General features: G+C 38.8%; 1 protein-coding gene and 1 pseudogene across 6 annotated transcripts in view; both read left to right on the top strand.

Annotated features, from left to right (window-relative positions):
- Nucleotides 1-15,912, top strand: part of LOC142526781 (uncharacterized) — a 49,012-nt gene that overhangs the window by 13,924 nt on the left and 19,176 nt on the right. For all 6 annotated transcript variants that reach the window (XR_012815350.1, XM_075631365.1, XM_075631368.1 and 3 more), the window contains exons 4-11: nucleotides 3,382-3,486; nucleotides 8,858-8,953; nucleotides 9,061-9,156; nucleotides 9,241-9,336; nucleotides 9,421-9,516; nucleotides 9,601-9,690; nucleotides 9,766-9,861; nucleotides 10,089-10,235. Coding sequence is in view for 5 of the 6 variants with exons in the window: in XM_075631365.1 (XP_075487480.1) it covers nucleotides 3,382-3,486; nucleotides 8,858-8,953; nucleotides 9,061-9,156; nucleotides 9,241-9,336; nucleotides 9,421-9,516; nucleotides 9,601-9,690; nucleotides 9,766-9,861; nucleotides 10,089-10,235 (822 nt within the window). In the remaining variant the exon portion in view is untranslated. The remainder of the gene's footprint in view (nucleotides 1-3,381; nucleotides 3,487-8,857; nucleotides 8,954-9,060; nucleotides 9,157-9,240; nucleotides 9,337-9,420; nucleotides 9,517-9,600; nucleotides 9,691-9,765; nucleotides 9,862-10,088; nucleotides 10,236-15,912) is intronic.
- LOC142526782 (reticulon-like protein B4) overlaps nucleotides 1-15,912 on the top strand; it is a 41,562-nt pseudogene that overhangs the window by 23 nt on the left and 25,627 nt on the right.

Genomic DNA, 15,912 nt, shown 5'->3' on the forward strand with positions numbered 1-15,912 from the left:
AAATTCGAGTGATTTTGCTATATTAATCACATCACCATGTGACGAAACAAAGAAATATAATGGCGTAGGAAGAATCGAATTGAAAAGGTCGTTTAAGAGGTGAAATGTTAGAGCATGAACTTACCTTACCCACCCTAATGTCAAGAAAATCCTCGTAGATCAGCCTATCATTTCGCGTAAGAGTAGGAGATAATGCAAATAAGTCCCTCATGTTATCCAATCCTCGTGGAGTCGATGTCTTATTATCTGAGCATAAGGATTGAAGACTGTTCAAAACAAACAATTCAAAATCCTCGAGAGAACAAATTTCGATCGAAACATTATGAAGTTGGTCCTCCTCGATCTCTAAATCCTCACTGGTTAATCCCGGACTCTCTCGAATTGCTCCTCTCCCATTTTTTTTGTCATTTGCACATAAATCCAATCCTTCAAGAGTACGAGAGGGATAATAAAAAGATGAATTGACCTCATCACAATTCCTAGGAAAGGAATTGAACACCTCTTTGACTTTTCCGCAGCTACCCTCAGCGGCATGGTTTCCTATCGAGGCCTTCCTCTTCTGCTCTTCTCCAATACATTCATCTACTACATCAGAACTTTTCCTTAATCGTTCTTCATTTGGATTCAAACCCCCGATCTTCTTTCTATCGACCTTCTCCTCCGATCTTTTACCCACAACCTGAGCATATGACCGACGATCGTTAAAAGGATTGGCTGGTAGATGAACATAATCTAACCACAATTCGAATCAAGATAGGACCAAATTGTGATTGAATTTGCCTGGAACTGCTTATGAAACCATCTTCAGGTCCTTCGACTTTGATTTTAGCAACCGAAAGGTCCATAAACAACATAGTGTGTTTATGGATATCCAAACGACCCCCCCACACTTCTCGGCAATAGATTGCATCAATTCTGTCGACCACAATGTCCATGGAATCCCGAAAATTCTGATCCAGCTATTCCTGCATTCCATCACTAATTCCTTTGCATTATCTTCCTCCGTCCACTTCTCAAAATTCAGCGTGACTCTCATTTCGGAAAACCATCTCTTTAGTTTCAGATAAAATCTTGTTCGGCCACCACATAACTTTGTTGGCTTGAAAAAGAAATATTTCAATTTGCCCAGGACGAAGCGAACCCTTTCCATGATATAGTAATACTCTCCTTGTTAATGATTAGAGATGCGTTCCAATCCTTGTTTACTGATCTGTAAAGATGGCCCCTACTTCTGAATGTTGTCTGACAAACTTCTCCTTCATCGAAGCATTAGGTCGGAAAGATCGAGACTTGTGATCATGTTCCTTGTGAAACGGTTCCAAAGCTTCCTTGTTCCCTCTCAATAATTTAGTCAAACGAGAAGCCAGTCGTTTCCAACCCCACAGAGCTATGCCACTAGGTATGGTAATGTGCTGCCTATACCATGATGTTGAATATTGTTTACCTCCAAAAAATTTCTGTTGCTATTTCTCAACCTTTGAAAAGTGAGCACAAAGTTACTTCTCCTATAACGACCAAAAACCGATCCTGAATTATAATAATTGATGCATTCCCAGAGCATCGAGCAAACCCAAAGTGCACCCTTGAGGTCAATTTCCAAAAAGTAACTTGCTTTCCTAGTTCTTTGATTGAACCGAATTGAAGCCCCCCTATAGCTCACTCTAATACGAAATACTTTGTGTTCTATCTTAAATTCATCTTCCAACGGAATGTATAAAGGATCTCTGAAGTCTATCCAAGGTTGATTAGTCACTCTACACATCTACCTCATGAGTAAGAATCTCGACAACCACAAACTCAACGTTGAAACCTCAAGAAAAAAGCCACTGCCCGAAATAGAACTTGTGGAAACTAAGGCTACAGAGGCAAGGAAAAAGGGACGGTTCTGGGAGGCTGATTTCAGTTACGGTAGGCGCTGAATAATGACTGGACAAAGACCCAACAGAGGTGGCTAGGGTTCGCGCATGGACAGAGACACACAGAAGATAGGGTTTGCCTGAACAGAGTTGCGTGGAAGCTAGGGCTGTGCCTGGACAGAGGTGCACGGAAGGTGGGTTTTTTCCTGGACAGAGACGTGTGCGAAAGCTAGGGTGCTCCTGCACGAAAAATAAGGTTTGCGGGTGACCTGCAGGAGGCTAAGGTGCACACAGGGGCAAAGCGAAAAAATTGCGGGTGGTGGCAAAGGTTCTGCTTGGGAGCAGCGTGGGAAAAAAATTGGACAGACGCGGCACGTGGGCAGCGTAGCAAGAGACCATAGTTCTATTCCAAAATATTAGAATGAAGATACTCGAATCACTTGGAACTGAATTATGGTCTCTCACTACATTAGTTTGGGATTATTGGTTGGTTAACTATTTGGAAGCAATAAGGTTTGCTAGATTAAATGGAGTCAAGTTTATCTCTTAAGCCCACTTGGAGCTCACAACTACACAACTACATTTAAGCTTAGAGAATTTTTTTTCCCAAAGCTTAGAGATTTTTAAACATTGATGATCAAATATCAAATAACCACACTTGGGTTTCCCCAAGTTCAACCTGGGATTTATTTGCCACAGATCTTGGTCGTGCTCTAGGGAGGAGGGATAGAGTTTTCTGGGTTGTAGTGGTTCATTGCTTATGTTGGTCAGTTTGGTTGGAAATGAACTGGAGGATTTTTGAAGATTTATAAGACTCTTCGGAAGAATGTTGGGGCAATTAAGTTTAGGGTTTCAAGTTGGAGCTTTAATAATGTGGAGTTTAAATCGTTTCAATCTCAGACTTGTATATGAATTGTGGTCTAGTATTATTTTTATTCGACTCGTGTGTCTTACCTTACTATGCGGGGACCTCTGGTTCGCTTTTTGTAATTAATATCATTTGATAATATCACATTGTTCCTATAAAAAAAAATTTATATCAAATAACCTCAATATTAACCAGTATTCTTGAGTTTTGGAATCTGCAGATTGACTTCTTTTTGCAGTTTCAATGCATTGTGTCACATGGTTTGATTTATTATTACTAATGTTGAGGGGTTAAATTTTTGATTTTCTGTTTCAGCAATTCTTTAATTATAATAAATCTCTCTGTAAATGACTAGGAGTGAAAGGAAAGCTCCTATAAAAACTTTTGCGCACCTCTTATTTTTGTTTATTCCATTTTTTGATTTTGTTCTCTGTCATCCCTATCCCGAGGTCATAGAAAACCATCTTATGTAATCTGTAGATATTGCTAAATTGTATTTTGATATTTCTTGTTCAGAGTAGGGACTCTCATATTTGTTTCATTACTAAGCTATTCTGTTGTATAAAATTTTAAAGTTATTACGATGGCATTCTTTCAGCTGAGTAGAAGGGTGTTTATGACTTTGGATTTCTCATGAATTTCTTCTCATTCTTGCAGATTTATATTGATTCGTCAACTGGGCATAAATTTTATTCCAAGCTTGCTGTGGCTCGGTATCTCGAAACTATTGATAAGAAAAATGCCACAACCGAACAACCCAAAGTACGCATTGGCTCTTTCGTGAATTTGTGGCACAAGTTGTTTTTATCCTTGTTCCTTTTTCCTGCTCAAACAAACTTCTGTTTCATTCTTCATCGAGAACGCAAATGCGTGGACTTGTCTGCACCCTGTGCTCATCATTGAATATTATACGACGCCTAATCTTATTTTTGAGTAGTTATGTTTGACTGTTGAGAGAATAAATTAATTCTAGTGCTTCCTATATTTCGGTTAACATGTAGGTTGTCACACGCGACGACCGGAAACGTGGTATTGGAATGCTCCCAAAAGGTTGAAGTTAAACTTTTAGAGAACATTAAGCCTCGAAGTGCGGGAACAAATCGACACTAGTCTTTATTCTATGATCGGAAATCAATAGTCTTTACAACCAGAAAGTAAAACAATGGAATGGAACTAACAATTATGAGTACAAAACTAAATTACAGCAAAGGGAAATTTTAAAGAAACAACTGTAACAGCAACTCAAAAGCCCATCAGCAAAACTGAGTTTTTTCTTCTTATTTAACTTCATTCTCATTTTTATCTTGAGAGACCAGGAGAGGGGTAGTGTCACGGGAAATACTTGGCAAATTGGGGTTGCACGAGCAATAAACAACACACACACACACATAACTGTAATTGTAATTTCTTATAAACAGAAGCATAAAACATAAGCAGCTGAACATATGTCTTGGCTACATTCTCATAGAATATAACTGAAACAAACTCATATAAACATTGAAAATTCTTAGTTTTCTCATGGTTACTGATATCAGTCCTCTAGAATTAATCCTTCTAGAGGAAAGGTTAGAACATTGTTTTACCATCACAAAGAGTCTGAAAATCGTATTTTATTTTAGAATTTTCAGAAAAACAATTTAAAATCATTCAAGCATGTCCTACCGATTTAAAATATAAAACACGATTTTAAGCTGTAAACCCACTTATAGAAACTTGCAAAAGTGTCCTAGAAGCGCTGGAATAAATCCAGGAGGCAAAAAGACTCCAAAAGTCGGTTTTTTTCATGTCCTAGCAGAACCTAGTCTTGTCTTAGCCGAAATTTTGTGGAGCGATATTTGAGCGTTTTTCTATGAAACCTAAATATTCCTCTCGTTGGGTATTTATAGGAATGAAAATCTGTGGTTCCAAATGGGAAGTCGAAAAGCAAAAGTCAGATGGTTTAAGGATGGGGATCAGAATTCAAAATTTTTCCACGCCTTAATGAATAATCGATGGAATAGATCAATGATAGATAAGGTGGAACAGGAGGATGGGTCTGTGGTTACGGAGGAGAGCCAGATTGAAGAAAAACAATTATCAGTTTTTACCGGAATCATATAAGAAATCAGATGGTGATGGGTTGGAACGATGTTCTTTAGATAGGCTTGAAGCTGAGGAGTTGGAGATATCGTTTTCGGAGGAAGAGATTAAAAACGCAGTGTTCGATAGTGATGGATCCAAAGCTCCAGGGCGAGACAGGTTTACAATGGCTTTCTATCAAAGTGTTGGGATACGGTCAAAGTGGATTTAATGAAGGTGTTTGCTGAATATTTCCATGGAGGCATTGTTAATGGCATCACCAACGAAACTTACATTTGTCTTATCCCAAAGAAACAAGAAGCGGTCAAGGTTAAAGACTTTTGACCTATCAGTTTGATAATGAGCATGTACAAGATATTGGCTAAAGTCTTAACAAAAAGGTTGAAGAAAGTCTTGAGTAATACAATAGCTGAGAACCAGTGTGCATTTATTCAAGGGAGAGATTACAAATTGTTGTCTTATCACGAACGAAATAGTAGAGGAATATAGAAGAAAAATAAGAAAGGGTGGGTGCTTAAAGTCGATTTGGAAAAAGCGTACCATAACGTGGACGGGAAATTTCTGGATTTTGTGTTACAAAAGAAAGGGTTTGGTGTGAGATGGAGGAAGTGGATGAAGGGGTGTGTATTCAATGTCTCCTTTTCGATTTTTATCAATAGACGGCCACGGGGGAAATTTAAAGGTGAGAGAGGTCTAAGGCAAGGGGACCCATTATCACCTTTCCTTTTTAACCTAGTGATTGATGGACTGGGGTGTTAGGTAGACAGGGCTAAGGCAGCGAATGATGTAAGAGGGCTGGAAGTAGCGAGAAACAAAATAGAGATTTCTCACATCCAATTCGCGGATGACACTTTGTTCTTTGTCCAATCTGAGAGGTATATGCTGGCTTTGGTGGAAATTCTCAGTTCTTTCAGCCTCAAATTGGGTCTGAAAATTAATGTGGAAAAAAGCGTTTTGTTGGAAATTAGTTTTACGGAAGAGGAGGTCGAAGGTTTGGCGTTAGCAATTGGGTGTAAAAAAGGGAAGTGGCCGATTAAGTATCTCAGGGCACCGCTGGTGGCAATCCAAAGAACGTTGATATTTGGGAACCCGTGGTATCCAAAATGTCCAAGAAACTGTCAAGTTGGAAAAAGGCGTTTCTCTCAAGGGGTGGTCGACTTACTCTCATAAAGTCGGTGTTAAGTGCGATGCCAACATATTTCATGTATTTATTTAAAGTGCCAATTCTTGTGGCAAAAAGGATGGAAAAATTAATGAGGGACTTTCTGTGGGATGGAGCCGATGGGGACGCGCACTATAATGTAGTAGCCTGGGATCAAGTTTGTAAACCAATAGACAGGGGCGCTGGGCTTGGGGAATATTTATTTGAGGAATAAGGCACTTCTAGGGAAATGGTGGTGGAGATGTTTAGTGGAAAGGGTCTTTTTGTGGAAAAAAGTCATCAAGAGTATTTGTGGTCTACAAGATAATGGGTGGGACGTGGGGTTGGCTAGGAATTCGACTTTTAGAAGCCATTGGAAATTTATCTCTCGTTCGTTCCCGGCTTTTCATCGGTTGATTAGGGTGGTGCTCAAAGAGGGGAATCTTAGTTTTGGGAGGATATTTTGGGGGGGGGGGGGGGGAGCTCTGTCGTTCAAAAGGCGTTTTCAATCTTTGTTTCAGATTTCTACATCGTTTAACAAACCAATTAGTAACTTCATCAGTGTCGTCAATCTCCCGATTAACTCAAACTTTGACTGTGATGTACGTTTTAGAAGAGATTTAAATGAGGTCGAATTGGGTGAGTTTAACACGTTACAAGGGGTCTTAGATACAGTTAATCTGGAGTTGCGCACAGAGGATTTTTGGGTTTGGCAGGGGGATCCTTCCGGTTCTTTTTCTGTTAGGTCTTTCTACGATTTTTTTTCTTGATTAGCAATTTTCCTTTATTACCGTATTACAATAATATTTGGAAAGTAGCTATCATGCATAATGTTCAAGTTTTCTCGTGGATCGTGGTTTTGGAAAACTGCCGATTTGCAATTCGCTGCAAAAAAGTTGGCTTGTTTGTGCTTAATGCCTGTAGTGGTGTAGTTATGCCGGAAACAAAAGGAGGACCAAGACCACCTATTGATGCTTTGTTCCTTCACGAGGAGAGTATGGATAAAAACATTGCCAGGGTTGGCTGTCGAGTGAACAATTCCAAGAAAGGCGCAAGACTTGTTTCTTTTGGACCAGGCTTACTTCCCAGGGGAAGAAGTAGGAGCTTTTGGTATTTAGCAGTTCATTGCATCTTTTGGTCAATTTGGTTGGAGCGGAACAAAAAAATTTTCACAGACACATCAGAGTCTACGGACGAGGTATTGGAGAAGATCAAATTCAGAGTTGCCATTTGGACGACAAAGTTGTCAGAGTTTAATCACCTTTTTATACTAGATCTAGTTAGGGATTGAAAATTATTTACAGTTGACGATAGTGTAGTAGTCATTATGGGGTGTTTTACATATTTCTCATCCACTTTTTTGTAAATTTTTCTACTATTATAATAAAATTATCGTTTCAAATAAAAAAAAAGAAATTGATGAGTTGAGTATTTTGTTAGGTGTTTTAGAAACTGTTCATTTGGAGTTGGGTAGGGCGGATTTTAGGGTTTGGTTGGGGGACTCTTTAGGGTCTTTTTCTGTTAGATCTTTTTACGAGTCTTTTTTTTTCGGTCACTAATTTTCCTAATCTCCTTTATTTTTATAATATCTGGAGAGAACGTATCAAAGGTTCAAATTTTCTCGTGGACCGTGACTTTGGGGACTTGCAAGTCTTTGCAAAAAAGATGGCCTAACTGTGCATTATGTTCGAACTGGTGTACACTTTGCCGGAACAGAGAGGAAAATCAAGATGACCTACTTTTGCATTGTTCACTCACAAGTGGAATTTGGAACAGAGTATTGCAGGAATTGGATAGGAAGTGGATATTTCCAAGAATGACGTATGATCATAGTTGTCAATAGCCCCCGTAGCCCTCGCTATAGCGAATAGCGTGGCGAAGCGACACCACATCGCTACGGACCGCAACGCACCATAGACTTTGCAATAGCGCTCGCTATCCTCGCTATTGGCACTATAGCGACAATCGCGATAGCTGAAATAGCGTCGCTATTGCAAAACAAAGCTACATGCTTATTTTTTTGTCCTTTTTTTTTTCTAATTTTGGCTTTTTTGGCATGTACTTACTTAGGTTTTTGCTGGAAATTATATTTTTCTGCATTTCTTGATTTATTTTTGTGTCTTCTATGATATTTCAATGAAAAAACTTAAAATAATTTCAGGTTTTAGTATTATACAATTAAAGTTGATGGAATATTATGCTGGAAATTAAGATTTTTGAATTGATGTTACTATATGCTATATATTATAAATTTATATATTTATGACGCTTTACTTTCAAATAACCCTCGTTACGTTATTCGCTATGCGCTATAGCCATGAGCAACCTTTGCGCTACGGGGCGATATGTGCGATTGACAACTATGCGCATGATATGTTTCTTTGGATCCGAGATTACGCAACGGATGGAAATGTCGGATCTTTTGGAATGTGGTAGTTCGTTGCTTATTTTGGTCAATCTGGTCGGAGCGGAACATAAGAATTTTCAACGATATAGCAAAGTTTATAGACGAGGCTTGGGAAAGGATCATATTTAGGGTTGCTAGTTGGACGAGAAAGCTTGTAGAGTTTAATCATTCTTAGCCATAATCTTTTTAGTTACCCCCCACCCCTTCACATCATCTCTACATTTAGTGAATATTTTTTGTAATTTTATGTGAACAATTTATAGTTATTTAATGATTTCTTATGGAAAAAGTGGGCGAACTTCTGTCGTACTAGTCGTAATGTTTAGATTCAAGATTTAGCTTTGTGCTGTGGATAATTATATTTTTGTTGATTTTTACATGGTAGAGATGGTAGAGGGAGATGTCACATGAAGTTTCAATTTACCAGTCTGCTGACTATTTTGCTTTGAAGACTCAGATATTCATGTTGTGTTTCTAATTCTTTTATGTCTTTCTTATCAACTCAGCTTGACAATGTGGGTGAACCTTCTTTGAAACCTGACATGTATCTACAATGCAAATCCTTGTCAGAAGTAGATTGCTTCCATGCAAAAAATTTAAGGGTAAAGAAATCTTCCACTGTAGTTTGTGCTGCAATTAGCTCGATACTATTTCTGTATCTGTTCAATTTATCGTGCAAAATTTAGCTTCTAACTTCAAGAATATATAGGTTGCCTCTGATAGCACATCAGCAGATGGCTTGCCTCCATCAGAAGCAGGTATCATTCCCAGAAACAAATCGAAGAGGAAGACATCCTTCACTATGGTTTGTGCTGCTATGAGCGACTTATGTTTGATCCATGCAAACTATGTTGTAGTATTTAGTTCTTGACTTTTGAATTTTATCTAGGTTGACTCCGAGACCACATCCGCTGATGTCATACCTCCTTCAGTATCTGGTTCCACTCCTGGAAAAAATTCGAAGCGGAAGAAATCCTTCAATGTGGTTTGTGCTGCTATGAGCGACTTATTCTAGATCCATGCAAACCATCTTGTGATATTTAGCTCTTGATTTTTTTATTTTAACTAGGTTGACGCTGAGATCACATCAGCTGATGCGGTACCTCCTTTAGTAGCTGGTTCCATTCCCGGAAAAAATTCGAAGAGGAAGAAATCGTTCTCTGTGGTTTGTGCTGCTATGAGCGATTTATTCTAGATACATGGGAACCATCTTGCAATATTTAGCTCTTGAGTTTTGAATTTTTTCTAGGTTGACACTGAGACAACATCTGTCATACCTCCTTCGGTAGTTGGTTCCACCCCCGGAAAAAATTCGAAGCGAAAGAATTCCTGCACTATGGTTTGTGCCGAGATGAGCTCAATCGGATCAATCTACCTTATATAACCTGACTTTTAACTTTTCAACAATGTCTAGGTTGCCGTTGAGATAACACCAGCTGATGGGCTGCCTTCTGGCTGGGTAAAAGAAATCAAGACCAGTAAATCGGGGAATAAGATTAGAAAGGATCCGGTGATTAGCCTGTTTACCTTAAATTTATAATTTTCTGAGTGAAAATTGATGTGGTTTATGTGAAGCTTCATATTTTGACGTGGCTGTGCTTTAGTGCACTTTCTTACATGTGTTTTTTTATCATGTCTTGTTTATCACTCTGAAAATATTTTATCATCTAAATTTATTTTTTTAGTCTTATATTGTGAACTATGTCTCATTGTTTATGCCATTTTAAATTTCTGCAGTATTACATTGAACCTGTCAATGGTTACATGTTTCTCTCAAAAAAAGATGCTTTGCGGTATTTAGAAACGAATGATATTGGTAGTTGCGCCTGCATGCCAAAGAGGAAGGAATTTGACAAAATCAAGTTGAATAAAAATGAAGTCACTGTGAGTGAGCAACTTGTTTAGCTACTCTTATCCGTAATAATTTTTTTCTTGCCTTTAGTTCATTTTTTTTTCCGATTCATCAGTTGCTACCTTTTGTTTTTATTTATTTCCACCTTAATGTATGAATGTCTTTGGTTCAATTATCCGGTGTTATAAATGTTGCCAGGGTAGATTGCTCGTGCACCACTGAATCTGCTGAACTTGTGAAGTAGAATTTGGAAGCATCAATTAGCCATGATTAATTTATTTAACTGTAAAAATAGAATGAAACCCATTGAAGATCTTTATGCTTTAGTTGCCTGGTTTCACTGATGATTTTAGTGTGTGTTGATTGGAGAACCAAAGGTGATTTGTGGTACGATGATGCAAATTTGACATTACTTTTTGGATAGATTTTTCCTTTGGGGACCTTAAATGTGTGGTTTTTTTGAGGGAGAAATACGCTGCTTTATTCACGTTAATCTGAAAATGGGAAAATACAATGAAATTTATAGAACTCTATGCCTAACTAGAAATCTAAAACTAAGGAATAAAATCTGAAACTAATTATCCTAATCCTAAGATTTAAAATACAAATGCTTAAGATAAAATCATATCTAATCTTAATTAGTTGATAATGATACAATATTTAATATTCAACACTTCCCCTCAAGTTGAGTCATGTAGGTTCAACATGCCCAACTTGGAACACAATTCTTCAAAAATAGGCCGATGAAGGGCTTTTGTCAAAATGCCTGCAACTTGTAACTGAGTAGGAGTGTAACTCAGCTCAACAATCCCCCTTCTCACTTATAAAGTGTCGATCCAGTTCAATATGTTCATTCCGATCACGATGAACTGGATTCTTGTATATGTTGATGGCTGCTTGATTATCACATAAGATCCATTGGGTGATTTCCTTCTAACTTCAACTCATTGAACAGTCTCTCGATCCACATCCTTTCACAAATTCCACGAGCTAACAATCAAAATTCAGCTTCCGCACTACTGTGAGCTACCACTGGTTGTTTCTTGCTTCGCCATGTCACCAAATTTCCCATATTTCCCATACAAATGGACAGTATCCAGAAGTAGAACGTCTATCTGTGGGGGACCCAACCCAATCAACATCACTGTAAACTTTAATTGTTCTGATTGACGTTTTTCAAATGAGTACTTTTCCAAAAGTATCTTTTAAATACATTAACACTTGATACGTAGCTTCCATGTGTTCTCCAGCAGGGTTGTTCATGAATTGACTCATAACGCTCACAACAAATCTGATATCCGGCCGTGTATGCAACAAGTATATAAGTTTGCCTACTAGCCTTTGATATCTTCCCTCGTCAAGTTGAGGACTATCCCGGTTTGTTCCCACCTTGATGTTCGGATCCATGGGTGTGTCAGCTGGTTTGCATCCGAAGTTACGAACATACCAGTTTCCTTCAGAAGGTCTAGAACATATTTTTGTTGTAAGATCGAGATTCCCATCGATGATCTTGCTACTTTCATTCCCATCTAAGGTGTCCGAGGTTTTTCATTTCGAATTCCTTCGAGAGTAGAGCTTTTACATGTGACATTTCTTCCTCGTGATTCCCTCTAAGAACAATGATCTCTACGTAGACAATGAGTACTGTAGTCATTCCTTCCCCCAGATGCTTTACAAATAACGTGTGATCAGCTTGACATTGGGTGTATCCATCTCCTTTCAAGACATTGGCAAATCAGAAAAACTTCGACCTAGGTGATTGTTTGAGACCATAAGTTACTTTTGTAATCTGCACACCTTATTTTTTGTGACTGCTGATGCAAAACAAGAAGGAATGTCCATGTATACCTCTTCTTCAAGATTTCCATTAAGGAACGCAATTTTCACATCAAGTTGATGCAATTACCAATCTAAGTTGGCAGCAATTGATAAGAGGACTCAAACAGTGTTGAGTCTTGCTACAAGAGTAAATGTTTCCTGGTAGTCAAAACCATATGATTGTGTCACCCTTTGGTTACAAGTCGTGCTTTGAACTTTTCTATACTTCTATACACCTGTGTTTGACCGTGAAGATCCATTTGCAATCAACTGTTTTCTTTCCCGGTTGGAGATCAGAAATTTTCCATGTTTTGTTCTTTTCGAGAGCCCTTTTATCTAATCAATCGCAGCAGCTTTCCATTTTGGGTCATTAAGAGCTTCATTAATAGTGGATGAAATCTGCACCTGGTCTAAATTTGAAAGGAATGCACAATATGTTGGAGAAAAGCATTCAATTGAGATAAAATTCCCGATGGGGTGTTGTGTGCAACTTCTAACCCCTTTTCTTAGAGCGAGGGGTCTATCATCCAAGTAATTTTCCAACACAGGAGTATTTTTTCAAGGTTACCAGATTCTAGCAGCTTGGAAGAGTCTTGGACAGTGTGGGTTAGCGTTGGACCTTGGAGACTCCGTTGTGATGTTTTCGTCGAGAGTACACTTGAATTGGTTGAGTGGGATGTGGACCACTAGAGGTTGGGAGCTTACTAGTTGCTGGAGAATAAGACGGCTCGAGTTCAATATGGATTATGGCAGGTGGCTCGAGAGAAGAGATGGATGGTGTGATGGGATCTCAAGTGTTCGGTTCTACCTTGGATTTTCTAGAGGTTGGGAGCTCACTAGTTACTGGAGAAGAAGACGGCTCGGGTTCAATATGGATTATGGCAGGTGGCTCGAGAGAAGAAATGGATGGTGTGATGGGATCCCAAGTTTTTGGTTGTACATTGGATTTCTCCCCCTGAAGCGAAAAGCTGGGATAAAAGGGATCATTTTCGAAGAATGGGACATCCATAGAGGTATAGAACCTTTTTTGTGTTGGAGAGTAGCAGTTGTAACCCTTCTGATTTAGAGAATATTCAAGGAAGATACATCTGACGGCCCGGGGTTCGAGTTTATTGCTGCGGTTATGGGAATGGACATGAACAAATGATGTGCGTCCAAAGACTTTGATTGGGATATCATGAAGTAGGTGCGAGTTGGGAAAAGATTTAAGAAAAGTTTGGACAGGGGTTTGGAATTTAAGGACCCTAGAAGTCATTCTATTGATGAGATAAGTGGCTGTCAGAATGGCATCCCCCCGATAGCATTTAGGAACATTGTTTGTAAACAATAAGGACATGACAACTTCTAGGAGATGACAGTTTTTCCTCTCAGAAACACAATTTTGTTGAGGTGTGTCAAGGCATGAGCTTTGATGATTGATGTCCTGGGATTGTAGGTACCCCCTCAAAACTGAATTGAAATAATCATGGGCTCAATCTGTTCGCAAAATATGAATTTTGGTATAGAATTGGGTTTGAATCATGGTGTGGAACTGTTTGAAAATATGAAAAGTTTCAGATTTGTCTTTCATTAAGAAAACCCAAGATAGACGTGTGTGATCATCAACAAATAATAGGAACCAACGGATGCTACTAATATTTGTCACATTCGAGGGGCCTCAAATATCACTGTATATAAAGGAGAATGATTTAGACGGTTTGTAATGTTGTGACATGAAAGTGGGACATGTATGTGTGGACAATTGAAAAATAGGACACAAGGATTTAGAATACATATTTTTGTTAAACATCAAGGTTCAGAAAATTTGGATGTCCTAAACGATAGTGCCAAATCAAAATCTGACTATCTTTATTTGAATTTGACGTCAAAACAGAATAAGACAATGAAGGTTTGTAGGAATTGGTGGTCAGGGTTCTCTTGAAAATGTTCATCTTCTGAAGATACAGTCCCGCACATAGGTTAGCACTGCCACTCGTCCTACCCGATGCCAAATCCTGGAAAACACAAGAATCAACAAAGAATTTAGACGTACATTTGATATCGCTGTTGAGTAGTAGATTGCAATTAAGATCTGGCACAAATAAATAAGACTGTAGGAAAATATCCTGAGTTAATTGAACCGAACCATAACCAGCCACTCGTGAGCAAGCACCATTTGCAATGCATACTGTTTGGGAATTTTTACATGGACTGAAAGAAGAAAATTTTCCAAATTTCCAGCCATGTGATGTGAGGCACCAGAGTTACTTTCCAATTGTTTGATAATTCAAGCCACGTAATCAAAGCAAAAGAGGAATTACCTCTACGTGCAACATGACGGGTGCTATCCATTGAGAAGATGGTGCTGAATTATTCTGGCAGAACACTTTTTGTAGTACATCGAGTTCTTTTGTGAAAGGTTGGGAATCATGGGATTGATCTTCCGTTGCTGCAGCATTTGCTTTCCTTTCTCGAGCCGGTTTCCAATCAGCGGGCTTCCCATGAATTCTCCAACAAGTATCCAGTGTTGTTTATGCTTTCGGCATTTCAGACACCAAGGGCGTCCTTGCTCGAATTTCTCACTGTTGTTAAAAGGGTTGTGACGAACGTCCAGTACCCGAATCATCAAAAACCGGCAGCGGAGGCTTATGGACAACACTGAGGGCCAATGTGTCTGTAGCGGATACACCAGCTGAAGGTCCAAGCATTATTTTTCTGCTACTTTTTTTCATGGCGGACCTCCGAGAATACCGCGCCAAGACTGGGCAGGGTCTGGTCCCCAAAATTCAACCACGCACTTCATCAAGTGTGCTATTGAGGCCCAACAGAAATTTAAAGATTCTCCTTTGTTCCACAATTGCGCAATATCATTTTTATTGTTAGGACATTTCCACTTGTAGGCCTCAAAGAGATTGAGTTGTTGCCAGTGTCGTGTGAGGATGGTGAAGTAAGCAGTCATTGTAGAGTCGCCTTGTCGAAGGTCACACAGGTTGCTTTCAATGCCAAATAACTCCGATGTATTGTCTCTGGAGGAAATGGTGTCACGGGCAGCATCTCATATCTCCCTTGACGAATGAAATAAGAAGTTTTCTCGGATTTCTATTGTCATCGAGTTGATTAGCCAAGACAAAATCATATTGTTCTCGGAATTCCACACCTTAAACTTCGGATCGGTGGATTCAGGGCATTTTGATGTGCCGGAGATAAAGTCCTCCCTTCCTCTGCCGAATAAAAACGAGGACAGCTTGCGACCATTGTAGGAAGTTTTCTTCATTTAGTTTGTGGCTGAATGTTGGAGCAGAAGAGATATCGGCTGATGTTGGTGCAGAAGCCATTGTTTCGGGGCTGGAGGACTTGGACGGTGAAACCTTGCCGTATTTGATCACGGGGTTTCTCTCGTCTATGATACCGTGTGGTTTTTTATGAGAGAGAAATAGGCTGCTTTATTCATGTTAATCGGAAAATGGGAAAATACAATGAACTTTATAGAGAGCTCTATGCCCAACTTCTAAAACTAAGGAATAAAATCTGATACTAATTATCTTAATCCTAAGATTTAAAATACAAATGCTTAAAGATAAAATCCTATCTAATACAATATTAATATTGAAATGTCGGTTCTGGGTGCCTTTTTTTTGTGATGGCTAATCTTGCATTTACTCGTGTTGTGTGAAACTTTTGTTTTGTTTTTTTTTTTCTTTTTGGGTCAGTCAGAGGAGCAAAAGTTTTTTGAATTTGGGAAAGGTCTTCAACAGAAAATGTTGTATTTACATTTTGTTACCACACTATCTTATTGTATGAGGAAGCAATGTAGTAGCTTTCTTAGTTGGACATTTGACGTATTTTATAAAAATATGTCATTTGGCATTTCTCCTCAATTGTTGGAATCACTGAATTCCCATATTTAGGATA

This window comes from Primulina tabacum, chromosome 15 (genome assembly GCF_025594145.1).
Source record: "Primulina tabacum isolate GXHZ01 chromosome 15, ASM2559414v2, whole genome shotgun sequence".
Taxonomy (NCBI): Eukaryota; Viridiplantae; Streptophyta; class Magnoliopsida; order Lamiales; family Gesneriaceae; genus Primulina; species Primulina tabacum.